The 26,169-nt window shown below is 42.6% G+C and overlaps 1 protein-coding gene across 7 annotated transcripts in view; it reads left to right on the plus strand.

The window, feature by feature from the left end:
* CHD8 (chromodomain helicase DNA binding protein 8) overlaps nucleotides 1–26,169 on the plus strand; it is a 67,398-nt gene that overhangs the window by 17,464 nt on the left and 23,765 nt on the right. For 3 of the 7 annotated variants that reach the window (XM_067469768.1, XM_060780067.2, XM_060780068.2), the window contains 16 exons: nucleotides 9,034–9,930; nucleotides 10,913–11,296; nucleotides 12,603–12,979; nucleotides 13,070–13,184; nucleotides 14,363–14,557; nucleotides 15,143–15,211; nucleotides 16,155–16,210; nucleotides 16,398–16,515; nucleotides 16,657–16,740; nucleotides 17,227–17,364; nucleotides 17,616–17,737; nucleotides 19,158–19,401; nucleotides 21,229–21,405; nucleotides 22,230–22,373; nucleotides 23,885–24,140; nucleotides 25,770–25,983. In XM_067469768.1, the coding sequence (XP_067325869.1) occupies nucleotides 9,181–9,930; nucleotides 10,913–11,296; nucleotides 12,603–12,979; nucleotides 13,070–13,184; nucleotides 14,363–14,557; nucleotides 15,143–15,211; nucleotides 16,155–16,210; nucleotides 16,398–16,515; nucleotides 16,657–16,740; nucleotides 17,227–17,364; nucleotides 17,616–17,737; nucleotides 19,158–19,401; nucleotides 21,229–21,405; nucleotides 22,230–22,373; nucleotides 23,885–24,140; nucleotides 25,770–25,983 (3,443 nt within the window). In that variant the 5' untranslated portion in view covers nucleotides 9,034–9,180. The other 4 variants (XM_060780069.2, XM_060780073.2, XM_060780070.2 and 1 more) reach the window with 4 other exon arrangements.

Below are 26,169 nucleotides of genomic sequence, written 5' to 3' on the forward strand. Positions count from 1 at the left end.
AGTACAGATCTTAGTGGCCCATGCTATGATGGAGAAACAGCCAGAGCCTCCTAGAAATTCTTCTCACTTTGACAGAGCTCTTTGAATCCTACAGACTATTTTGTACTCTCTAAAGCAGTGGTTCTCAATCTGTGTATCCCCACCTGTTTTTGCCTACAACTCCCAGAAATCCCAGCCAGTTTACCAGCTGTTAGGATTTCTGGGAATTGAAGGCCGAAACATCAACTACTAATGGCCAAGAACTCTGGTCCTTGTATGGCATCTCCATATTCCCAAGCGGTCTGTCTGACTATCCATTTCTGGAGACAAAATGGTAGCAACAAAACAGTAGAAGGGAATTACTTTCATGTTTTACTTAGAGGTCTCCTAGCACATTCTCTTTGTTTATCCATATGTATTTATATTTGTATAACCTGAATACAATAAAATGTGCTAGGCAATATCACTTTGAGATATTTTATTCCTTTGAGCACTGCTCCAAAACCTTTGATACAAAGTAGCATATACATTCTTGAAATGAAATGACAAAGAATAGAAGGAAATACTTCCAAATTGCCTTTTAAAAAATAAGAATGTTTACCAGTATGTGTTTCTATCCATACATAGTAGTGTGTTTTGTATGTGTGTGCATACATGTATGTTTATGTATGTACATACATGCACATTTATGCAAATATGTATATGCATGTGTGCAGATGAATGAGTGTGTATGTGTGTTTTGCTGTTTGTTTATATATGATTATATATGTCATAAAGAGTCATTCCAGTTTGCTATTTATTTATTTACAACATTTCTACCCCACCTTTCTCATCCCGGAAGGGACTCAAGAAGTCTTTACATACAGGCAACGATTCAATAGCTTAAAACACAATGCACACTTAAATAAATATTAAAATAGAAATAAAATACATTAAAAACAATTTAAACATTTAAAAACAATACATTCAGAACACGCAATCCATGAGCATAATCCGGCCTGTTCCAATGGTCACTGCACATTGTTCCAAGTCTATCTATTGCACAGGTTTCTAAAGGATTGGTCACAAAGCCACATTTTCACTCTCTTGCAGAAGGTCAGGAGGGAGGGGATTGAGTGCCTGGAGAGGGAGTGCCACAGCTGAGGGGCCACCACCGAGAAGGCCCTACCTCTCATCTCCACTAGTCACGCCTGCGAGAGAGGCGCGATTGAGAGCAGAGCCTCCCCAGATGATCTGAAACTCTGCAGTAGTTCATAGAGGGAGATAAGCTTGGACAGATAAGCTAGGGCTTTATAGTTTACCTTGGGTATCATACTGGGAGAAAGAATATAACTAAATTTTTAAAAAGTATCTACATCTGTATGTATATTGACTGTATGTATGTATGTCTGTGAGGTCTGTAGGTATATTCCTTTCATGTCTCTGTGTATACAAATGCATGCATATATATTCCTGTGATGGCTTTATGTGAGTGTATGTGTGCATATTCCTACAATGGATGTGCATAGGAGTGTATGTATACCTGTGTATTTACCTATAATGGTGTGTGTATATCTGTGCACATATGTGTGTGTACATGGGAAGGGGAGGTGTCAGTTTTCTCCATTTATTTACGTACCCTTCAGGGTTTTGCAAAAACCAATCAGATCCCTTTTTCAAAGAAACTGGCAGTGCAATGGGATTGAGGGATACAAATGAGCCCTGACCCCAGCGAGGGGAAGGCGGCCCCTTTTTCTTTCTGCAATAGAGCACAGAGGAGGAGGAGGAGGCGGCAATTGGGTGGCACTCAGTGTCTGGCTAGCTGGAGTGGCAAGGAGGAGGGGGAGAACAGCTAGCCTGGCTCCTCCTCGCTTTCCTTCCCTCCTCCTTGCGTTCTGTGCTGGGCAAGGAAGGGGGAGAGGAGGAGAAAAGGAAGAAGACGCTGGAGGCTTGGAGGAGGAGCCACAGCCTCTGTTGGGGCCGGGTAGGATCAGATGGGGGAGACCTGGGAATGGCAGCATCCAGCTAGAAAAGGGAAGGGGAAATATAGTGGTAAGGGAGGGGGCAGAATTTCTCAATTGAAATCGAGATGATGGGTGGGGGGAGGGGATAGTCAGGAAAGATTCTGTGGCTGCCAGGTTTTGTTAGGGTGGAGGATGAAGGAGGTGGAATGCCGATGACAGAGGGATGGGGGTTTAGGGATCGAGAGGTACGCAGGGGATGCAAGATGTGGGTGGGAGGAATGACTCAATCTGCGGATGCTTGGGTTCAAGAGGTGCCGTGGTTCAAACCATGGGAGGGATTGGGATTTGAGGTTAAGGATGTGGTGGTGGGGAATTCTGGGGCTCCATGAGCCAGTGTGGGGGGGGGGGGGCAGCACAGGTGAGGCAACCAGCAAATGGGTCAGGAATATAGGTGTCTTTGGAGGCTGGGAGTGGAGAGGTTACATGCAGAAATGGGTCCAAGAAGGGAGTAAGAAGAGAAAAGAGGCCTAGAAGATTCAAAGGATGCTATGAAATAAGGTTTGGAGAAAAGCATATGACATGGTATATGGCAAAACACATTGTAATAACAACTACAAATGGTAAAAAGTGGGCTTTGGTGTGAAGATGATGTGGTGCAGCAGGAGTGTTAGGAGAAGTCAGGCAGTTGTGTTATGATATGGGGGGGGAGGTTGTCTATAGAAATATATGCTCAGGAAAAGAGAGAGAAGGCTGGAGTCCCCTGAGGAGAAACTGTATGCAGTTGGCAAGTGGAAGAAGTGTGAAGAAGTCACTGGAAGCCCCACGGAGAGTAAGAAGCCAAGAGAAGTGTTAGAAAGGGTGGGTGGGTGGAATATGCATGGAAAATAGAGGGTTGTATTAGGTAAAAGGGGGCAACAGGTACGGATAGGTTTTGTTTTGAATTTGTTTTATATAAATTTAAGCAAGCCTGTTTAAACTACCAGATTATTTGAGAAATGTTTTGACAATGGTTACAAGCAGGATAATGTTTTGGGGCTGAGAGTTGAGGCTCCACTTGTTTTAATTCTGAAGGCTGTTTTTGACTCAGATATCTTCATTCACTATATGACAGTAGCTTTCTCTAATTGGACATCAATTGGACTGTGATCCCCATTATCCCTAGCCAGCCTTGACCTGCTAGGACAGTGGTTCTCAATCATCCTAATGCCGCAACCCCTTAATACAGTTCCTCATGTTGTGGTGACCCCCAACCATAAAAATATTTTCGTTGCTACTTTATAACTGCCATTTTGCTACTGTTATGAATTATACTGTAAATATCTGATATGCAGGATGTAGTTTCATTCACTGGACCAAATTTGGCACAAATACCCAACATGCCCAAATTTGAATAGTGGTGGGGTTGGAGGAGTGATGGATTTTGTCATTTGGGAGTTGGAGTTACTGGAATTTATAGTTCACCTACAATCAAAGAGCATTCTGAACTCAACTAACAATGGAATTGAACCAAACTTGGCATGCAGAAATCCCATGACCAACAGAAAATATCGGAAGGATTTGGTATTGTAGTTCACCTACATCCAGAGAGCACAGTGGACTCAAACAATGATGGATCTGGACCAAACTTGGCAAAAATACTCAATATGCCTAAATGTAAATACTGGTGGAGTTGGGGGAAAACAGACCTTGACATTTGGGAATTGTAGTTGCTGGGATTTATAGCTCACCTACAATCAAAGAGCATTCTGAACCCCACCAATGATAGAATTGGGACACATTTCCCACACAGAACCCCCATGACCAACAGAAAATACTGTATTTTCTGATGGTCTTTGACAACCCTTCTGACACCCCCTCACGACCCCCCTCCCCGAGGTCTGGGTCCCCAGGTTGAGATATGCTGTGTTAGGACAAATACTTCTTTCTGACTTTGTGAATCTTTGTACTTTTTCCTGGAATTTCCATATACCCCCAAAATAAGACCAGGTCCTAGTGTAATGCATTGGTAAGATTCAGATAAATGTGTATTTGGTGACTTTGTTAGCTCATGAAAGAACCAGGAAATAGCACAGATTGTTAATAACTTGGATGTTTGGAGGAGAGAAAGTGCATGATACAGTATTCTCCATCACCACTGAAACCACCTCTCGTGTCTTAGGGATTGGAATGAAAGATTAGAAAAAGGTTTCAAAATGGCATAAAATATGTGAAATGACACTAGTCCTATGAACTATGGCAGCTAATGGAAAATAATCGTGCTGTCACACATGGGGCCCCAGAGTTGTTTCTGGTTTGTTCTTTCTGATGGGCAAGATGCTTCTGGAAGTGAATCTTGAGCCCCCCAGTTGGATTAACTTTCCTTGGTGTAACAGATTGGTGTTGGGCAGGGAGCAGGCTTGTTTTCCGCTGCCCTGGAGACTAGGATACAGAACAATGGCTTCAAATTACAGGAAATGAGATTCCACCAGAACATTGGGAAGAACTTCTTAATGGCGAGAGCTGTCCAGCAGTGGAACTCTCTGCTCCGGAGTGTGGTGGAGGCTCCTTCGTTGGAGGCTGAATAGTCACTTGTCGTGGGTGCTTTGAATGTGATTTTCCTGCTTCTTGGCAGAATGGGATTGGACTGGATGGCCCACGAGGTCTCTTCCAACACTGTGATTCTATGATATACAGGAAGGTGTTTTTTGTGTGAATTGTAGTTGATAGTTATCCAATAAAAGCTCCCTTTCTTCCCAATGTTTACTACTAAAATCAGGAAAGCTGGTTCAGAAGGTGGGAGAAGAGGAATAGATTTGTATGTGACCTCTGTTGTTGGTATTAAGAGCAACTTTCTGGACAGAGTTTAGCAAAGTGATGCATTTTGATTTTTGGATAATAGCTCTCCGGGTGTCCTGAGGATTCTGGGAGCTGTAGCCCAAGTTGACAATCTATTCAGGTACTCCTCATCCCATAATTCTAACTCTGCCTTCCAGCACCACTCTGCCACCCACCAGGATCTAGTGAATGGATTTCATTGATCTGGTGCAAAACAAATCTGATTTTGCAGGTTTAAAGTCTTGCCTAACGCAGGAGGCTTAGGGAAGACCATTGTGTTGTTTTTGTCACATTATTGATAGTTCCAGAGCCTGTTCAGACTTTTAAAAATAACATTAGACCACTAAAATGAATGATTTTAGAATATATCTGGGGGGACTTGCATCCTTTTTAATGCTTCCTCCATAAAACAATAGTCTGTCAGAGAAACTGTGGTTTCTCTTTCTCTCCAAGCTTCCCCATGTTGTAGGTTTCCCCCATTTCATATCTCAGGATCTAAATACTATAAAGGCAGCAGATGCCGTAGACCAGGAGTCCTCAAACTTTTTAAACAGAGGGCCAGGTCACAGTCCCTCAAACTGTTGGAGGGCCAGATAATAATTTGGAAAAACTACCCAAAACATGAATGGATTTCTATGCACACTGCACATCTTACTTGTAGTGCAAAAAAACCCTTAAAAACAATACAATAATTAAAATGAAGAACAATTTTAACAAATATAAACTTATTAGTATTTCAATGGGAAGTGTGGGCCTGCTTTTGGCTGATGAGATAGGATTGTTGTTGTTTTGGGTTTTCAAGTCATTTCAGACTTATGTTGACACTGAGCAAGGGCCGGGTAAATGACCTTGGAGGGCCATATCTGGCCCTCAGGCCTTAGTTTGAGGACCCCTGCCTTAGACCAATATTTCTCAAACTGTGCTCCTCCAGATGTTTGGACTTCAGATCCCAGAAATCCCAGCTAGCTTACCAGATGTTAGGAATAATGGGGACGGAGGTCTGAAACGTCTGGATGAGCACAGTTTGAGAAACTCTGCCTTAGACTTTCGAATCTAAGCGGAGACTGCCCTAGTTAGTACTTGAATGGGAGGTCACCAGTTGATCTCAGGTGCTGTAGGCTAGGTTTCAGAGAAGTGACTGGCAAAACTATCTCTTTGTCTAAAAAAAAAGATGAAATTCATAGGGTTGTCATTAAGTCGACAAGCAAGTTACCAGTTCACACACATCAACCCCCATTTCAATTTATTTTTATTTTATTTATATCTCCTTTTTTCTCCCAAAATGGATCCCACAACTACATTTTGGTAAGGAAAACATGTTAAAAGGTGAATTACACTGTAACAAGGTAAGATTAAATAGCAACTGTAAAATTGCTGGGAATCAAAATGGATATATTTTGATTCAGCTTGAGGGTATGTTGACCTGTCATATTCATTCCTAGTGTACACTAGAGGAAAATGTGGCTCTTGCAATACTGTTTTGCTCAATAAGGGTACTCTAGTCAATGCTTTCTGTCCTGGAAGACTAACATAGTCAATCTCTTGTTCTCTGTTGCTCTGTAGTTTTTCTTATGAAACTTTTGTTTTGTGAACATCCGAGAATTACTTCAGTTCAAGTTTTAGGAAGGAGGATGTGATGGTGATGGTGATGATAATAATTATGATGCAATTTATAGCCTATATTATGAATTTAACAAGATGTAGTTAACATTTGATGTGCAAAACTGTATTTAGGAGACATATTGGATAATGTCCATGACAATTCCTGCAAATGGGTGTCCCTTGTGGAATTCTTTCTTTTCCTAACCTTCTTGCATCCTCTTAGTCTCATAGAGAAGGTCTGCTTTTCCCCCAGAATCCTCACAAAACTAGACCTGTAATGTAGACATTGTATGGTATTGTCAACCTAATACAGGGCTGAGCAAAATGCAACCCTCAAGCTGTATGTACCTCTTGGGCTCCAGTATATATCCCTGAAGCTCTCCAGAAATTTTCAGGATTTTTTTTTTGCTGCCAAAGAAATGAAATCTTCCAAACTACAGCTGTATGCTTCCCTTCACGCTTCAAAGCCGCCTACACCAGAGAGCAAAAAAAAAAAATCAACCCAGAAGACAATCAAAATTGAAATCATGTTAAATTATGGCAACCCAATGAAATTTCATGGGGTTTTCTTAGGCAAGGAATCCTCAAGAGTTGATTTTGCCAGTCTATATACTCCTCAGCAGCTGATATTCATTGGTGGCCTCCTCTCCAAGTTCTAACCCTGCTTAGCTTCCAATATCAGATGGGATCTGATGACTTTAGGGCAGTGGTTCCCAACGTTTTTGTGACCAGGGACCACTTTGACTAGGGACCACTCTCCAGCATTAGTACCAAAAGAGTTACGAATCAGTATTTAGTCAACTTTAGATTTGGTTTGGTTATTTGGGGTGCTGATTCAGAAAATTGCATTAGATAGTCCACATCAGCTCTAGTTTCTGATATAGAACATATGCCATCCAGTAGTTGCCATTTGCTCGCCCACAGAAAACCATATTTAATAAGCCTTGGCACCATAAGTGCTCTTGTTACTCTTGTTGCAACTGTGTAGTAATGGTGAGGCCGCAGACCATATTTTAGTTTTTGTGGACCACTAGTGGCCCACAGACCACAAGTTGGGAACCACTGCTTTAAGAGATGCAGGCAGGAAGAATGATCTCAGCCCCCTGTCAGTTGACCAGATCTCAGCCACATGTTGTTCATCTGTTGTTTTAAAAAAACATATAAATGCAGAATATTAAAGGAAGTAGAAACAAATCTATTTTCTATTTAGTAAATGATGTTTTGTCATTCCAGTATAATACATTGGGATATCTAGGAAGTAGCGGGGGGGGGGGGGGGGGAGATGGTCCCGAGAAGCAGAAGTTTATGTCCCTTTTATCACTAGGCCCCATTTGGAAGATGCTGGACATACTTTGCACTCAAGAAGTGCAGGATCATTATTACTGCCTGACCCTTCTTACATTGGATCTGTCACTGAGCTTCTGTGGGAAAGGTGTTTTTTTAAACAATGTTGTTGTGAGTCTTCAAATTGTTTGTGATTTATGGCAACTCTTTCATGGGCTTTTCTTAGGAAAGTTTGTTTGATGGGGATTTGCCATTGCCTTCCGCTGAGGCTGACGGAAGGTGATTTGCCCAAGGTCACCCAGTGGGTTTTCATGGTTAAGTGGGGATTTGAACCCTGACTTTCCAGAGCTCTGCTCTCATGGTCAGACCTCTGCCCAATGGCTCTCTTGGTTATAAGAATAAAAGTTAAACAACCTAAGAAGACATTACACTAATTACATAATTCCATAAGCCCAAGGAACAGAAGATCATGGATCTGTAGTAGGACAGTAGTTTTGCATTCAGAAGACCCTAGCTTTACTAAATAATATAGCATGTCTTTCTTCATTTGATATATATGCTGCCTTTCTCCAAGCCTGTTTTATATGTGGACCCCCTTTATTATGTTATACTCCTGAAGAGCATATTCAGTCTGTAGTGTTGGATCCTTGGGATTTGGTTCCAGGGCCCTGTGGATATCAAAATCTGTGGATGCCCAAGTCTTGTTATATGCAGTGGTATAGTAAAATGCGATCCTTTGTATATATTGGGAAAATTGAAGCTTACTCTTGGAATTTTGGGGAATATTTTAAAGTTGTGGATGCTGGAATCTGTGGATATGGGGCCGTGGGGGCAGTGTATCTTACACATTTTTGTCTGACTCCTTGATAAGTTGAAGTAGTCCTCCTAAGGTCAGGTTCCTTACGAAAGTGATCCAGACTCCCCTATTTTGAGAGAAGAAACAAACTAGTTCTGGTGCCAGAGGATAAATACACATGTCTGTCTCTGTTCCTTATTGTAAGCTGTCACTAAAGAGGATTTGGTAAGATAATTACATGTACATGTATGTGCGATATAGTATTCACCAACTTAGGTATTCTCCACGTGTGTTGGATTCACACTCCAGCTGGCATAGGTACTTCTGGAGTAAGGGAGAGAGTAGTCAAACTCATCTGGAGGACACCAGGTTGAGAAAGACTAGGTTAGGACTGAGCTTCAAAATCTATTACTCTTGCTTTCTCGTATTAAGGATGCTAGAGATCTTTATAAGACAGACTAGTTGTGTGTTTTATACTGGATAGAAATAAAAACTGACAGGACTGTGGGATTTAGCTAGGCATAAAAGCCTGTGTCTTCTTGGAAGCTGTGCATTGTGGGAATATGAGAATATGCCTTAGCTTTTGCTTAACAGTGATGGTTTCCTCCATTGCAGCCAGCTGTAATCAGCCTCTTCTTCCATGAGGGCCTTTGCAGTCTGATCGTGTGACCCTTGGAGACTTGAATTTCAGCTGAAGTGGGGGAAGCAAACATTTGGTCAACCACCTCCCCTCATCTTAGAGCTCAAGCTCTTCATTCCGCCATGGCTGACCCCATCATGGACCTCTTTGATGATCCCAACCTCTTTGGTCTGGACTCATTGACAGATGAGAGTTTTAACCAGGGTGCCCCAGACCCCATTGAGGAGGCCCTGGGGTTGCCAGGTGGTGCCCTGGATTCTCTGGCTGGTGGACCCAAGGAACAGCGAACCACCTCGCAGACGGAATCTATTCAAGTACAGGCTCTGCCCCTTCCAAACGCACAGAGTGAAGCTGGGCCCGAACTGTCCCAGCAGCACCAGCCAGGACTCCTGCAGGCCTCCCAAGATCAGGAGGTCCTCAGCCAGGGCAACCCCTTCATGGGTGTGTCCTCCACCGTGACAGCCGTTGCCCCCTCTTCTTCCACCGGTGGACAAGTAACTGTTACAACAGCAACTCCTACCGCCCCAAAGATCGTCATCTTGAAGGCACCTGCTGGCAGTTCAATGACAGGAGCCCATGTGGCCCAGATCCAAGCCCAGCCCATTGGGGCAGCCAATGGAGGCAAAGTCACCTTTGCCAAGGTACTGACAGGCACGCCCTTGCGGCCGGGCGTCTCAATCGTCTCGGGCAATGCGGTGCTGGCCACCAAAGTGTCCCCTGGAGCTGGGACCCCCACCACACTCCATCGGCTGGTGCAGCCCGGCCGACCCGTCAAGCAGCTGGTGCTGCAACCTGTCAAGAGCCAGGCTGTACCCAGTACTGGGACCACGCCACTTAAACCAGCTGTGACGCTGACTTCCACTCCAGCTCAGGTAAGTTGGCCATAGCAGTCCGGTTCTTATTGTGCTGTATGTACCTTATAGTGGCCCCCTATTAAATTTCACAGGGTTTTCTTTAGGCAGGACATACTCAGTGTAGTTTACTATTGCCTTCCTCTGCAGTTAACCTATAGAAATCTAGTATTCTGAGATGGAACTCTATCAAATTAATAACCAGGCCCAACTCTACTGGGCTTCTAAGATGACCCAAGAGGCAGGGGTATCAAAAGTGGTTCCTTGCAGCTCCATTTGTAGGAAAAAATAAAGTATTTATAAACTAAAAGTAGTTTGTAATTGTTTTCTGAGTAATATCATCTTAAGATACAAAACATGACAGCTTTCTGACAAACAGAATTTTGTATAATACATTTTATTTTCCTAAAATAACAAAGTGACTTTCAATCTATAAAGGCTTTTCCCCAAAAGTTTGTGTGTGTGTTTGTGTTAAAAACATTTCCCAACATTTTTTGAAATTTTGTATCTTTGCTTAGGGGATTTTTTTCAAAAAAAATGTGTATTTGTAGGAGTGGATTTTGCAATTCTCCTCCTAAAGTGGGAGAACTTATTCTTGGATATTCAGTTCCAGCCCTGAACAAGTGCAGTTGCTACACTTTTTGTTTCTATCTGACATGGAGAGAAGTACGGAAAGAGCCATATCTTCATGTCTAGATAGAGGATTCTTCTGAGCTGACCTTATATTCATCAAACACAGGTCCAGCTATGCAGGATCTTATCAAGACCTTTCAGATGGATGACTGGTTTGGAAGAAAGAGACAGTTCCAACAAAAGTGGCTGTGGTTAGGGTGCTACAAGGAACCATAGGTTGCCCAACCTATAGTCCAAATTTCTGCTTCCTCTGTTTAGCTATCCAGATTCCTATGAGAGCCCCCCGCCTAATATACAGTCATCTGGAGAGAGCCTTTATAACCATTGTGGCATTATTTTCTATGGTTTCTTTTTTCTTTTTTTGTTTTAGGGAGAGTCAAAACGCATCACTCTGGTTCTCCAGCAACCCCCAGCAGGTGGAAACAACCCGGGGCAACGCCATGTGGTTTTAGGGAGCCTGCCAGGCAAGATTGTGCTCCAGGGGAATCAACTGGCCGCTCTGAGCCAAGCCAAGAGTGTGCCAGGGCAGCCAGCCAAGGTTGTCACCATCCAACTCCAGGTCCAGCAACCTGGCCAGCAGCAACAAATGAGCAGCCAATCTGGAACCCAAAAGATTCAGCTTTTGCAGCAACCTCCAGCCAGCACCTCGGGACAGCAAGTGCCCCTGAACGTCTCTTCAGTACCACAGGCACAAGTGGTTGGTGGCTCAGGACAGAGGGTGACGGTTCCACTCAAGGTTGTGCTTCAGCCACAGGTAAGGACTGAGTTTCCACCTGTCTACCTTTAACATCAAATGTAAGACCTTCTAAAAGCCTTCACGGTTCCTGTGCAAGATCTTATTTATCTAGTCCCACCCTAGATACCACCACATAAACACAATGTGTCGGGACTGAATAATTCCACTCCTCTTAGCCTTGGTTGGGATTGGAGCTATCGTATATTCTCAAGTATAAGCCAACCCAAATATAAGATGAGGGCACCTAATTTTACCACAAAAAACTGGGAAAACATATTGACTCGAGTATAAGCCGAGGGTGGGAAAGGCAGCAGCTACTGGTAAATTTCAAAATGAAAATGGATACTAATAAAATTACATTAATTGAGGCATCAGTGGGTTAAATATTTTTGAATATTTACATAAAACTGTCATGTTAAGATAAGAATGTCCAACTCTGATTAAACCATTATTCTAACCTCCTTATAAAGAGAGTAAAATAATAAATGTAATAATAACTTTTTTGTATGTCAGGAGCAACTTGAGAAACTGCAAGTCGCTTGTGGTGTGAGAGACGTTGCTCAGGGAACGCCCAGATATTTGATGTTTTACCATATTTGTGGGAGGCTTCTCTCATGTCCCCATGCAGGTTGAGCTCCCTCTGGGGCTGACAGAGGGAGCTCAACCCGCACTCCCTGGATTTGAACTGCTCGCCTGTCAGTCATCAGTCCTGCCAGCATAAGGGTTTAACCCATTGCACCACTGGGAGCACCAATAATAACAATAATAAATAGACAAAAATAATAAATGTAATTTTTTTTTGTCGAGTCAGGAGCGACTTGAGAAACTGCAGGTCGTTTCTGGTATGAGAGAATTGGCCATCTGCAAGGACGTTGCCCAGGGGATGCCCGGATGATTTGATATTTTTATCATCCTTGTGGGAGGCTTCTCTCATGTCCCCGCATGAAGAGCTAATAATAGTAATAAGAGTAAAATAATAAATGTAATAAAATAATAGTAAATAGAGTAAAATAAATGTAATAATACCAATAATAAATAGAGTAAAATAATGTATATAATAAAAAAAATAATAGAGTAAAATAATATATAACTTTGACTCGAGTATAAGCCAAAGGGGGCTTTTTCAGCCTTAAAAAAAGGGCTGAAAAACTCTGCTTATACTTGAGTCAAAGTTATATATTGTTTTACTCTGAGTATATATGATATTTAGAAACCACCTCAGCACCTGAAGATTCTTAGGACAAATAGCGCCTTTGTACTGCTGACTAATTATCTTGGAAACGTCATTAAATTACATTGAAGAATGCCACTATCAATTTTGCAGGCCAGCTCATCACAAGGCAATTCATCGGGACTCTCGGTTGTCAAGGTTCTGAGCAGCAGCGAGGTAGCAGCCCTCCCGTCCTCCAGCGGGACAACCCGAAGCAACTCGGATGAATCCCGCAAGTTAGAGCATCAGAAGAAGCAAGAAAAGGCCAACCGGATTGTAGCAGAAGCTATTGCTCGTGCTCGAGCACGAGGGGAACAAAACATTCCCCGTGTGCTAAATGAGGATGAGCTGCCCAGCGTCCGGCCAGAGGAGACAGGGGAGCGCAAGCGGCGTCGGAAGGGAGGGGGTGAACGGACCCCCAAGGAGGAGCGGCCACGAAAGGGCAGGGGCCAAGGAGGATCTGGGAAGAGCAAGGGCCGAGGAAAACCAAGGTAGGAGTTTTATGGCAAAGCCTACCTCCATTATCTATCATCTTTAGAGGAGGGTGTCTGTTAGTTTCACCTCTTTTTATCTCATTCCAGCACCATCACCCCAGTAGTAGGGAAGAAGCGGAAACGCAACGCTTCTTCAGACAACTCTGATGCAGAGGTCATGCCATCTCAGGCTCCACATGAGGAAGAAGAAAGCAGTATTCAGGTAAGACCTGGAAAGCAAATGGATTTGAGATATACAAACTTGAAAACTTTTATTTTCTCTCCCCCCCCCCCCTCCCCGGTGCCCTTTTTTGGGGACAATAGCTCTCAGAAGCTTCAATAACATCATCATTGGGGCTTGCACTCCAAGAATAGCTTTTTCTGTGCTTTGGTTTGTAGCTTCTGTCTTTAGTTATTGCAAAGTTTCACTCCAAGGTTGGAGTTAAAAATGCTGGAAGAAACATTAACAACCTTAGATATGCAGATGATACCACTTTGATAGTTGAAAGCGAGGAGGAGCTGAGGAGCCTTCTAACCAAGGTGAAAGAAGAAAGTGCAAAAGCTGGGTTGCAGCTAAACATTAAAAAAAAAAACCAAGATTCTGGCAACCGGGCTGATTGATAACTGGCAAATAGAGGGAGAAAACGTGGAGGCAGTGACAGACTTTGTATTTCTGGGTGCAAAGATTACTGCAAACACAGATTACAGCCAAGAAATCATAAGACGCTTACTTCTTGGGAGGAGAGCAATGACCAATCTTGATAAAATAGTGAAGAGTAAAGACATCACACTGGCAACAAAGATCCATATAGTCAAAGCAATGATATTCCCCGTAGTAACCTATGGATGTGAGAGATGGACCATAGGGAAGGCTGAGCGAAGGAAGAGAGATGCTTTCGAACTGTGGTGTTGGAGGAAAGTGCTGAGAGTGCCTTGGACCGCAAGCAGATCCAAGCAGTCCACCCTCCAGGAAATAAAGCTTGACTTCTCATTGGAGGGAAGTATATTAGAAGCAAAGAGGAAGTCATTTTGCCACATCATGAGAAGACAGGAAAACTTGGAGAAGAGAATGATCCTGGGGAAAATGGAAGGAAAAAGGAAGAGGGGCCGACCAAGGGCAAGGTGGATGGATGGTATCCTTGAAGTGATTGGCTTGACCTTGAAGCAGCTGGGGGTAGCCACGGCCAATGGAGCTCTGGCGTGGGCTGGTCCATGAGGTCACCAAGAGTTGGAAGCAACTGAACGAATAAACAACAACAAAAGTTTCCTAATGGGATTATTCAAATTATTGCTACTCCTTACACACACACACACACACGGATATATTATTTCGGAACAAAGCTATTGACTTCTTTGCTTTAAGTCTCACCTATGTGTCCCTATGATCCTTCCTCCCTGTAGAAGCGGCGTTCGAACCGTCAGGTGAAGCGGAAGAAGTACACAGAGGACTTGGACATCAAGATCACAGACGATGAGGAAGATGAAGAGTTGGACGTGACCGGGCCTATCAAGATTGAGCAGGCCCCAGCCCCTGCACCGCCTGTCCCAGAACCAATCCCTGAGGGCGAGACACTACCTTCCATGCAGTTCTTTGTGGTAAGTCCTCTCTGGATGTTCCCCGATGGGGATGTATGTTCTTCTCCAATCATTTTATCACATGGATTGGCCAAACTGGAGTAGGTGGGAGGTTCTATATGGCATTTGGCAAATCCACGTCATTGTGTTTATAAAAGAAGAAAGCACCTGTTTCATAAAATGCATCAAGAAATAAAACAGGAACACACAAGTGGGAAGGAAAAGCACATGCATTTTAAAATGGAAAGCCCACACACTGTGACCAAGTTTAGACAACTCAGTAAGTGAAGAATGAGAACTTGGGCATCCAGTGGAAGTAGGGTTGGCAGGTGAGAAAAAGAGAATGAGACTCCAGCACACAAACTCCACCTGTGGAAATTCTTTCTTCCTCATAACCCTTAAATGTACAGGATTCCTGTCCTTTTTGCACACTGTAACCATTAGTAAAAACTCTTTAACTAAGGGTGGGCAACTGGTAAATTGGGCAGGTGAGTTTCTTTCCCTGGGATGCTCTGAAGATCACACAGATGGAACCAGGTGGGTTCTGCATGCATGTTCTTTAACCGCTTTTTGTGACTTCTGGTTTTTTTTCCCCATGCTCAAAAGGAAAACCCTAGTGAGGAGGATGCTGCTATAGTAGACAAAGTGCTCACCATGCGGGTTGTGAAGAAAGAGGTGAGAATGACTTTATTTGCATTTGTGGGGTGGAATGGGACTCATACTCCCCCTTAGCCAATCTACTGGAATGTGGGGATTGAGTCACAGGAGAACCTCTGTGGGCAATAGTGCACCCCCAACACTTTTTTCAAAGATATCAGCATTATAACTTAATGGCTGAATTATATGATTACACTCCAGGGAAAACCCCAGTTCCGTCTCCTGGTTTTGTTTTTGTTTTTTCAAATATATATATATATATATATATATATATCAAACCACAATTGTATTTTTGCATTCACAGGTTTAATTTTCATTATTTGTGGACTGGATTAATATAATCCTTCTAGGTCCTTCAGTGCAATTCTGTAATTAATTGCTAACAGAGGTTGGCCATGGAATTGCACCCAAACAACTAAAAATTCCTAAAGAAGTGTGTTCTCAGATTTTAAAAAATAGTGTTTATTTATCTTTTCCCCCACTTTCACTGAAGTCTTGTGCATTTAACCTCTGCAGAAGTGGAATGCCTACTGTAAACCATTTCAAGTGGTAGCAATTGTTGGGCAGGGAAATGGAAGTAGCAGTGAAAGTTTTGAGGTACATTACATTCTTTAATGGGGAAAAGTCTCACCTGCCTTTTCGAGAAAGAAATTGAGGCGCCGTCATAGAATCATAGAGTTGGATGAGACCTCATGGGCCAGCTAGTCCAACCTCTTGTCAAGAAGCAGGAAAATTGCACTCAAAGCACCCCCAACAGATGGCCATCCAGCCTCTGTTTAAAAGCCTTCAAAGAAAGAGCCTGCACCTCAGAGAGTTCGCGAAATGCAGTGGGGGGCTGCAGGACAGAAGTCATGGTTGTAGGAGTCATGCCCACACATTTCCCAGTCTCTTCACCTATGCATCTCCCCCTCCTTGGCTTTTTAGTACCTAGATTTGATATCTCTTTTTCCCTTGTCAACAGCTCCCCAATGGTCAATTCACAGAGGCAGAAGAATTCTTTGTGAAATACAAGAACTAGTGAGTATCAATGTGACATGCTGTGCGACCTCAGCAATTCTTCTGCTAATGCGCGGGCTGAAATATAGAGGTCTCAGCTACTACAAGGACCCTTGCTTATTAATTTTTACTGTTGTTCAGCTCAGCATTTTGCTTCCTTGACCATCACAAGGGCCCGTTTAAGATATTCCTCTCTTTCTTTCCTAAGCTCCTACCTACATTGTGAGTGGGCCACAATTGCTCAGCTGGAGAAGGACAAGAGGATACACCAGAAGCTCAAGCGGTTTAAGACCAAAATGGCTCAGATGAGGCACTTCTTCCATGAGGTATCAGAGAATTCGAATATAAGAAAAGAAGTCCTTAGCAAGCCAGCTCCCTGCTTGATCCCATCTTTCTTTGGAAGGGTGTGCATGGGTCTGTCAAAACTTATAAGGCCTTGCCCACACATTTGCATTCTGTCGCCACAGGATGAGGACCCTTTCAACCCAGACTATGTGGAAGTGGACCGTATCCTGGATGAGTCACACAGTATTGACAAGGACAATGGAGAGGTGTGTTGAAGTTTTGGTTGATTCATTACTTGAGAATAAGCACTTTGTAAGGAACTGATGTCTACCAGGGCTTACCTGCCAATCCATCTGCCTGAGTTTTAAAGTCAGCGTTGGAGACCTATCTTCCTTCTGCCGCCATCCGAGACATTGCTGTCCAGGCATACTTGGTGGTAGCACCAGGGTTGTGGAAAGCTATCACCAGGGTATCCATCCCTTTTCTACCTATAAATATACAAGCATTGGAGCCTAACATAATCAGCTAAAACGTTGATTGTTGACTTTTGTTGCTGAGTTGCTGCTTTAAATTGGGCTTTTCCAATTCTAATGTTATTTCTATTTACATAAGGTTTGGTTTATTGCCTTATTTTAAAAAATACTGGTATTTTATCAATACAGAAGGGTGGGTCAAAATCTATAGATAGAACGGTGCTCCTCAAAACTAGGAATAAACTTGCCCTGTATGTCTACCTCTTGAATGTGCTGTAGCCTGTGATCTATTACCTGGTCAAGTGGTGTTCCCTCCCCTACGAGGATAGCACGTGGGAACTCAAAGAGGATGTGGACGAAGGGAAGGTCCGAGAGTTCAAGCGTATCCAGTCAAGGCATCCTGAACTCAAGAGGGTGGTAAGTAGTAGTAAGTGGGGCTAAGGATATCTCTTTGCCTCCAAGTCTGGATTTATGAACCTCTCTTTTGCTGATTTTATGGTGAAGACAGCATTGCGCTGTATTGAGACTGCTTCTAACTTTCAAAAGGGAGGGGCTTTGTCTTTGAAAAAAAAAAAGGATGAAAACTTGTCGAATCAAATCCATTCCTTTAAATGCTGTTTTGTTAGTTACAGAATGTCTTCTTTGTCCCTTCAACAATTATTTTACAGGCTCGTCCCCAGGCAGGTTCCTGGAAAAAACTGGAGCTTACTCACGAATATAAGAATGGCAACCAGTTGCGGGAATATCAGCTGGAGGGTGTGAATTGGTTGCTTTTTAACTGGTACAACAGGTGAGAGTGTGGGAAGGAAAAGAACAGAATAAAAAGTTAGTAAACCATCCTTGTTGTTGGCAGGGCTGTCTTATGTATTCTGAGTGCTATTTTGAAATATTGCTCCAATCCCAATCCAATTTTCCCAGCTTTTCCCACCCCCCCCCCCTTTCACACTCTAGACTGGGGTCTTTCCCACTTTTCTGCCCCCCCTTTCCACCTCAACCGTTCCCAGTTTCAAACTCCCCTTTCACACCTCAGTTGTTACCCCTTCCCCAGTTGCCCCCTTCCCACCCCAATGTGTCCTACTTGTCCAGCTACCCCATTCCATTTCCAGCTACTCCTTTTCCCATTTACAATCCTTTTTCATGGTAAAATTAGGTGCCTCGGCTTATATTCGAGTACATAGGGTAGTTCATTCTAGGGCAAGGCTGAAAAATATCTTTTATCCCAAGGGCCAAATATGATTTCAGAGAAATTTCTGGATCATTCCCCAGTGATGGGCAGAGTGAAAGGCAAAAGGATAGAAATAAAGCTTCCAGCATATATTAGTATAGACCTCTTACTATCTGTAACTAACTCTAGACATTCCAGCCTTTGGAAATGGAAAAAAAAATATTTATGGTATTTGTATCCCGCCTTTCTCAGCCCGAAGGTGGAAAAGACATGGCAAAAGCAGCAAAGTCACCAGGAAATAGGATTATGGGGCAAGGGGATGTGGCCATCTTGAAAATCTTTGTTTTGGCCTTTAGGGAAGTTGAATTTGGCCCTGGTCCAGAGTTTCTCCAACCCTGTTTAAGGTTCCAGTCTAGTCTAAGGTTCCTATAAAGCTCCAAACAGTTCCGGCTCAACTCACCTGTCCGAACGTATCTCCCTCTATGACCCACCTTAGAGGTTAAGAGCATCGGGAGAGGCCCTGCTCTCGGTCCCACCCCCTCGCAAGCGTGACTGGTGGGGATGAGAGACAAGGCCTTCCTTCTCAGTGGTGGCCCCTCAACTATGGAACTCCCTCCCCAGTGAAATTAGATCTGCCCCATCCCTCCTGACATTCAGGAAAAAAAATGAAAACATGGCTCTGGGATTAGGCATTCACCCAGTAATGGGAGTAGTGCAGTATGAGACTACAAATTAATATAATGACAACTCGGACCGGCCCTGGAATACGATTTAGATCATGTGATTTTAATTGATGTTTTAATGCTGTGCTTTTAATGGGTTTGGTTTTAACGTTTTTGTTTATTTACTAATGTTTTAATAGAGGGCATTGAATTGTTGCCTTTGTAAGGCCGCCCTGAGTCCCTTTTGGGATTGAGAACAGTGAGATATAAATGTGTAAATAAATAATAAATACTTACGGATATTCCTGTCTTGTAGATTGGTTGGTGTTTTGGGGAGCTGAGTGACAATTTGCTTCTGAACTCCTTCCCCACTCCCTCCACAGGCAAAACTGCATCCTGGCTGACGAGATGGGCCTTGGCAAAACCATCCAGTCCATCGCCTTCTTGCAAGAAGTTTACAATGTGGGCATCCGGGGGCCCTTCCTGGTCATCGCCCCTCTCTCCACCATCACCAACTGGGAGCGGGAGTTCAACACCTGGACCGAGATGAACACCATTGTGTACCACGGGAGCCTTGCCTCCCGCCAGATGATCCAGCAGTATGAGATGTACTGCAAGGATTCCCGGGTATGGGAAGGCATCAGATGATGGTGATGATGATGCTGATGATGATAGTAGGACATCAGGATTATAGAAAATAAATGGCAGTGTAACAGGCTAAAAACTACCAAAAAACTCCAGGTCTATGTTCTGTTACTTTCTCCCAATAATAATAACAACTGCAAATTTAAGACGAATATGACACCAAATTAGTAGGAATAGCTAAAACACTGTGTTCAGTTCTGGACATCACGGTTTAAAAGAGATATTGACAACCTGGAAGGTGTCCAGAGGAGAGCGATTAGAATGATCAAAGCTCTGGAAACTATGAATCCTTATGAGGAGCATCTTAAAGAGCTAGGCATGTTTAGCCTGCAAGAGAAGGGTGAGAGGAGACATGATAGCCGTGTATAAATATGTGAAAGGGTGTCATAAGGAAGAGGTAGTTGCGCTGGAAACTAGGAATTGGAGCAATGGGTTCAAATTACAGGAAAGGAGAGTCTACCTGAACATTAGAAAGAACTTCCTGGCCGTGAAAGTAGTTCAGCAGTGGAATACTCTGCCTTGGAGTCTGGTGAAAGGTCCTTCCTTGGAATCTTTTAAACAGGCTGGATGGCCATCTGCCAAGGCTGCTTTGATTGTGCTTTTTCTTTATGGTGAGGGTTGAATTAGATGGCCCATGTGGTCTCTTCCAACTCTATTATTCTATGGTTCTATAATTGTTCACAAAAACCCAAGCAATCAATGGTGTTGCAAGTATAGTCATCCCAGAGGTGCCTAGGACTTGTAGTTTTATGAAGAACTGTCTAAGCATTAGCGATATTTTCAATTAACTGAACTAACTTCAGCTTCCAGGCTTCCTTCTGTAGCCCTTGTGGCCCTCCAGATGTTGGAGTGCAGTCACCATCTTTCCTACTCAGGGTAGCCAGTGCTGAGGGACAATCTGAGCTATTGTCCAGCCAAATCTAAAGGATTAAAACATGCCTAATGAATTAAGTGACAGCCAGTGTGGCATAGTAGGTTGTTGTAGGTTTTTTCGGGCTATATGGCCATGTTCTAGAGGCATTCTCTCCTGACGTTTTGCCTGCATCTATGGCAAGCATCCTCAGAGGTAATGAGGTCTGTTGGAACTAGGAAAAAATGGTTTATATATCTGTGGAAAGTCCAGGGTGGGACAAAGAACTCTTGTCTGCTGGAGCTAGGTGTGAATGTTTCAAGTGACCACCTAACTCCAGCAGACAAGAGTTCTTTGTCCCACCCTGGTCATTCCACAGATATATAAACCCATTTTCCTAGTTCCAACAGACCTCACTCCCTCTGAGGATGCTTGCCATAGATGCAGGCGAAACGTCAGGAGAGAATGCCTCTAGAACATGGCCATATAGCTCGAAAAAACCTACAACAACCCAGTGATTCCGGCCGTGAAAGCCTTCAAAATACATTGTGGCATAGTAGTTTGAGTGCTAGACAATGACTCCAGGAACCAGGGTTTGACTTCCTGCTGGCCATGAAAACCCATTGGATGATCCTGAACATATCACATATTTCCAGCCCCAGAGAGCCCTGTGATAACTTTGCCTTGGGGTCACCATAATTTGGAGACAACTTGGAAGATACACAACAGCAACAAATGCATTAAGTAAATATCATTTTGTATATGTGTGTGTGTTTTGTTTCTGGAGAAGGGCGCCTAAAGTTCTCCATCATGGTCCCTGTGAAATTGCACATATGGTATTTCCTGTGTTTTGTTCCACCAATCAAAGGAACTAGTAGTGTGAACCAATAAAACTATATGTGTCATTGGAGAAAGCAGAATGGCAAGTTGCTTAACACTTCTCTTATGCCTCCAAACAGGGACGCCTGATCCCAGGAGCATATAAATTTGATGCCCTGATCACTACCTTTGAGATGATCCTGTCAGACTGTCCTGAGCTGAGGGAGATAGAGTGGCGTTGTGTCATCATTGACGAAGCCCATCGCCTTAAGAACCGTAACTGCAAACTACTCGACAGCCTCAAGCACATGGACCTGGTAGGCACTGCAGATCTTTGCAGGCAGGCATACATGCAATGGGTAGGAGAGCGCTGCAGCACTGTTGAAAACAAGTGTCTGGCCCTTAAGGTTTAAAAACTGAAACCTGGATGTGTGTGGGTGATTCCTGCTTGAAATCTCAAGTGTTTACAGATTTAGTGCTCTGAATAGCTCTATGGCACTCTCAGCCACCCACTCCTCACGTCTAGCAGGGAAATTACATGCAATCGCTTAAAAAAAAAAAGTTACTGTATATTCTCAAGTATAAGCCAACTCGAATATAAGCCAAGGCACCTAATTTTACCACAAAAAACTGAGAAAATGTATTGACTCAAGTATAAGCCGAGGGTGGGAAATGCAGCAGCTACTGGTAAATTTCAAAATAAAAATAGATACCAATAAAATTACATTTATTGAGGCATAGTAGATGAAATGTTTTGAATATTTACATAAAACTGTAAATTAAGATAAAACTGTCCAACTCTGATTAAACCATTATTCTAATCTTCTTCAATGTAAATGTGCTTACATATCCTTCCAATAATAATGAAGAAAGAGAGTATAATAATCTATGTAATAATAAAAATAATAATGATGGAGTAAAATAATGGAAATGTAATAATAACAGTAATAATAGAGTAAAATAATAAATGTAAGGCACGAACAAGTTCATATGGGGGAATCCGGTCGCATAAATAGTTGGACTGGATGATCCTTGTGGTCTCTTCCAACTCTATAATTCTCTGATTCTAAATAGTGGTGTTATTTATCCTGAAAGCAGGTGATAAATCTGCAAATTATTGGGTTTTTTTCTTGCCTTTTAGGAGCACAAAGTATTACTGACAGGCACTCCACTCCAGAACACAGTGGAGGAACTCTTCAGCCTCCTGCATTTCCTTGAACCCTCCCAGTTCCCTTCAGAATCAGAGTTTCTCAAGGATTTTGGTGACCTCAAAACTGAGGAGCAGGTAAGGGGAATGTGTTCAGGTGCTGTACTTCTGTTGTCAGATCCTCCCCAAACTTTGCATGATCCCCACTCAGCCTCACCATTTTGTTTTGTTCCACAGGGGTTTAAAAATGTTTCTTATTGTTTTTCTCAATATTTATAACTGAGAGCCGGTGTGAGATGATTTGAGTGTTCAAGTAGGACTCTGTGAGACTGGAATTTGAGTACCCGCTCAGCCATGGAAACCCATTGGGTGACCTTGTGTGAATCACAATCTGTCAGTCTCTCAGCTTGCCAAGAAAGCCCTATGAGAGGATGGCCATAAGTTGAAGTAATAGGACAGTGGTTCTCAACCTGTGGGTCCCTAGGTGTTTTGGCCTACAACTCCCAGAAATCCCTGCCAGTTTACCAGCTGTTAGGATTTCTGGGAGTTGAAGGCCAAAAACATCTGGGGACCCCAGGTTGAGAACCACTGTAATAGGAGCTTCACATAGTAGCTTTATATACAGATTTACACTCGAGGCCTTTAACCTAGGGCTTCTTTCACTGAATCTTGTCTCACACAGAGATTTACCTCACACTCCTCAGGACGACACTTGCTTTCGCACACTAACTCTTAACAGGCTTCAGCCTACTAATTCCTTCAGTGTTGACTCATACTTTTGTAATCAAAAATACCCAGTTGATTTTTAATTTTTTCTGACAGAAAGCCCTATGAGAGGGTGGCCATAAATGGAAGTTAGCTTGAAGATGCATAACAATAAATTAATATCCTATTTTATATCAGAAAAAATAAAATTTATTTAAAGTAATGTAGAACAGCTTAGAAAACCAATAGGAAGGAATAATGTACATAGTCTGAAAACATAATGAACACTTTAACACTAAAAATACTATTTCAAACCACACATGTACTCAGTCTGGAGAAAATAGTTTGACCTCAAAGGTTAAAAAAAACCCTGCATACCTGTTGGCCATTCAGGGAATGGATTCAAGGTACATCCTCATACAATATATATTCCTTCGACCTGTGGCGGTGATGATTGAGAGATTTTTAGAAGTGCAGTCCAGTCCAAAAAAAGTACATTTTCCAAGTTTAGGTGGCCTTTCACACTACAAAATTATATTACTGTGATTCCACTTTAACTGCCATGAGTCCATTTGTATGTGAAATTTAAGGAGTGATGTTGAGTGTTCTCAGCCATAAACTTCTAGTACCTCACCAAACTACAAACCCCAGGATTCCATAAGATACAGGTGTTGAAGTTAATATGGATTCATGGTGTTATAATTGCCTGTTGTGTGTGAGCCACCGGCTTACTGTTTTTCTGTTCAGGATGTCTCCTTCCATCACTAACCCAGCTAAAGTTCAGCTGCATCTCCCCTCTCTTGATGGACTCCTTTTATGCTGTTGGATATGTAAGATTAGCAGAACTTCTCCTTTCCAATGGATTCCATGAGATACTGGAGACAAAGGCTGTAGGAAGGACTCTTCCTACATGTCCTTTAATCTCCACTCCCACCACTATCCAGGTGCAGAAACTACAGGCCATCCTGAAACCGATGATGCTTCGGCGATTAAAGGAGGACGTTGAGAAGAATCTGGCCCCTAAGCAAGAGACCATCATTGAGGTAGAGCTGACCAACATCCAGAAGAAGTACTATCGAGCCATCCTGGAGAAGAACTTCAACTTCCTGTCCAAGGGGGCAGGCCATAGCAACATGCCCAACCTCCTGAACACAATGATGGAACTGCGCAAATGTTGCAATCATCCCTACCTCATCAATGGTACATTTTAGGGGCAAAGGTGGGAATGGGGTGGCAGATGTGCTGGGGTGAGAAACAGTTGTGTGTTATGAAATGTTGGGCAATGATATGTTGCAGATTTTTGAAATGATATGTGGCAGTTTTCCTCACCTGGTGCCCCATAATATATTGTAAGGTAGACATGGACATTTGAAAGGTAACACCTCTGAGAGTATTATAATTTAAATAGTTTTTTCCAGGTAGCTCAGTATAAATGCATAATTTGTACATCTTTTGATTGATATTGAAGTTGTTTACCGTATATACTTCAGCATAAGCCAACCTGAATATAAGCCAAGGCACTTGGGAAAATGTATTGACTCGTGTATAAGCTGAGGGTGGAAAATACTGATAATTTTCAAAATAAAAATATATACCAATAAAATTACATTAAATGAGGCATCTGTAGGTTAAATGTTTTTGAATATTTACATAAAACTGTCACTTAAGATATGACTGTCCAACTCTGATTAAACCATTATTCTAACCTTCATTGGAAATGTGTTTACGTGTCCTTCCAATAATAATAAAGAGGTAAAATAATGGAAATGTAATAACAACAGTAATAATAGAGTAAAATAATAAATGTAATAATAATAGAGGGGTTTTTTTTCGAACATTTTTACCCTGTCCTTCTCAACCCCTAGGGGGACTCAGGGCGGCTTACAATTGGCAACAGTTCAATGCCGCTTCATAAACTACAATATCAAAAATAGCAATTAAAACCATGAACATTAAAATAAAAATTTAACAGTATACTTACAATCCATTTAGCTATTGCCAGACTGGTGGCTATTTATCTAGCCATATACTAATGATTACTCCGCTTCACTTATACAAATCCACTTTCAAGCCATAGTCAAATATTACCCATTGTCCTTTAACCTGATTGCCCAAAGGCCTGGTCCCACAATCACGATTTTACCTTCTTTCTGAAGGTGAGGAGGGATGACGATGATCTAATTTCCCTGGAAAGCATATTCCACAGGCCGGGGGGGGGGGGGGGGCGGCTACCACCGAGAAGGCCCTGTCCCTCGTTCCTGCCAAACGTGTTTGAGACAACGGCGGGGCCAAGAGCGGGGCCTCCCCAGAGGATCTTAAGCTCCGAGGTGGGACGTAGAAGGAGATACGTTCAGAGTAAAATAATAAATGTAATAATAAATAATAAGAAATAGAGTAAAATAATAAAGGTAATAATAGAGTAAAATAATAAATGTAATAAAATAATAATAACAGGAAAAGAATATAAATGTAATAATAATAACAACAACAGAGTAAAATACTAAATAACCTTCATTTGAGTATAAGCCGAGGGAGGCTTTTTGAGTCTAAAAAAGGTGCTGAAAAGTTCTGTTAGTACTCAAATATATGTGGTAGTTCTAATATACGGTACTACTATTGAGTCAAGAAAATCTTATGAAACTGGGCATTGGAATTCCATGAAATATCTGCAGCATTTCTATGTTCTTGAAATATCTGAACTATCAGTGGAAATGGGTTGTGGTGTTCTCATGAGTTTGAAATTCTCATGAGTTGAGCTATTTGCTTTGTGAGGTTTGTTGCTGGGGTGGTCTTACAGATTCCTTGCTTCCCCCCCTTCTCCCAATTTAGGTGCGGAAGAGAAGATCCTGACTGAGTTTCGGGACTCCTGCCATCACCACGTACCCCACGACTTCCCCTTGCAGGCCATGGTGCGTTCCTCAGGGAAACTGGTGCTGATCGATAAGCTGCTTCCCAAGTTGAAGTCTGGGGGGCACAAGGTGCTGATCTTTTCCCAGATGGTCCGTTGCCTTGACATCTTGGAGGACTACCTCATCCAGAAGAGGTGAGACCCCGACACCAGAAAGGAAGGAGCCTGAAATAAAAATATGCTATGGTCCTGAAAGCCAGATTTTCTTCATATGGCAGAGTTTATTCAGTTACACTGTGTCTTGTGCCCAAACTCCAATGTGTAATGTATTAACGGACAGTTGGAGGCCTCCATATCAGTAGGGTTCTGGATCAGCTTTGG

The sequence above is a fragment of the Anolis sagrei genome, chromosome 6, assembly GCF_037176765.1.
Source record: "Anolis sagrei isolate rAnoSag1 chromosome 6, rAnoSag1.mat, whole genome shotgun sequence".
NCBI classification, from domain to species: Eukaryota; Metazoa; Chordata; class Lepidosauria; order Squamata; family Dactyloidae; genus Anolis; species Anolis sagrei.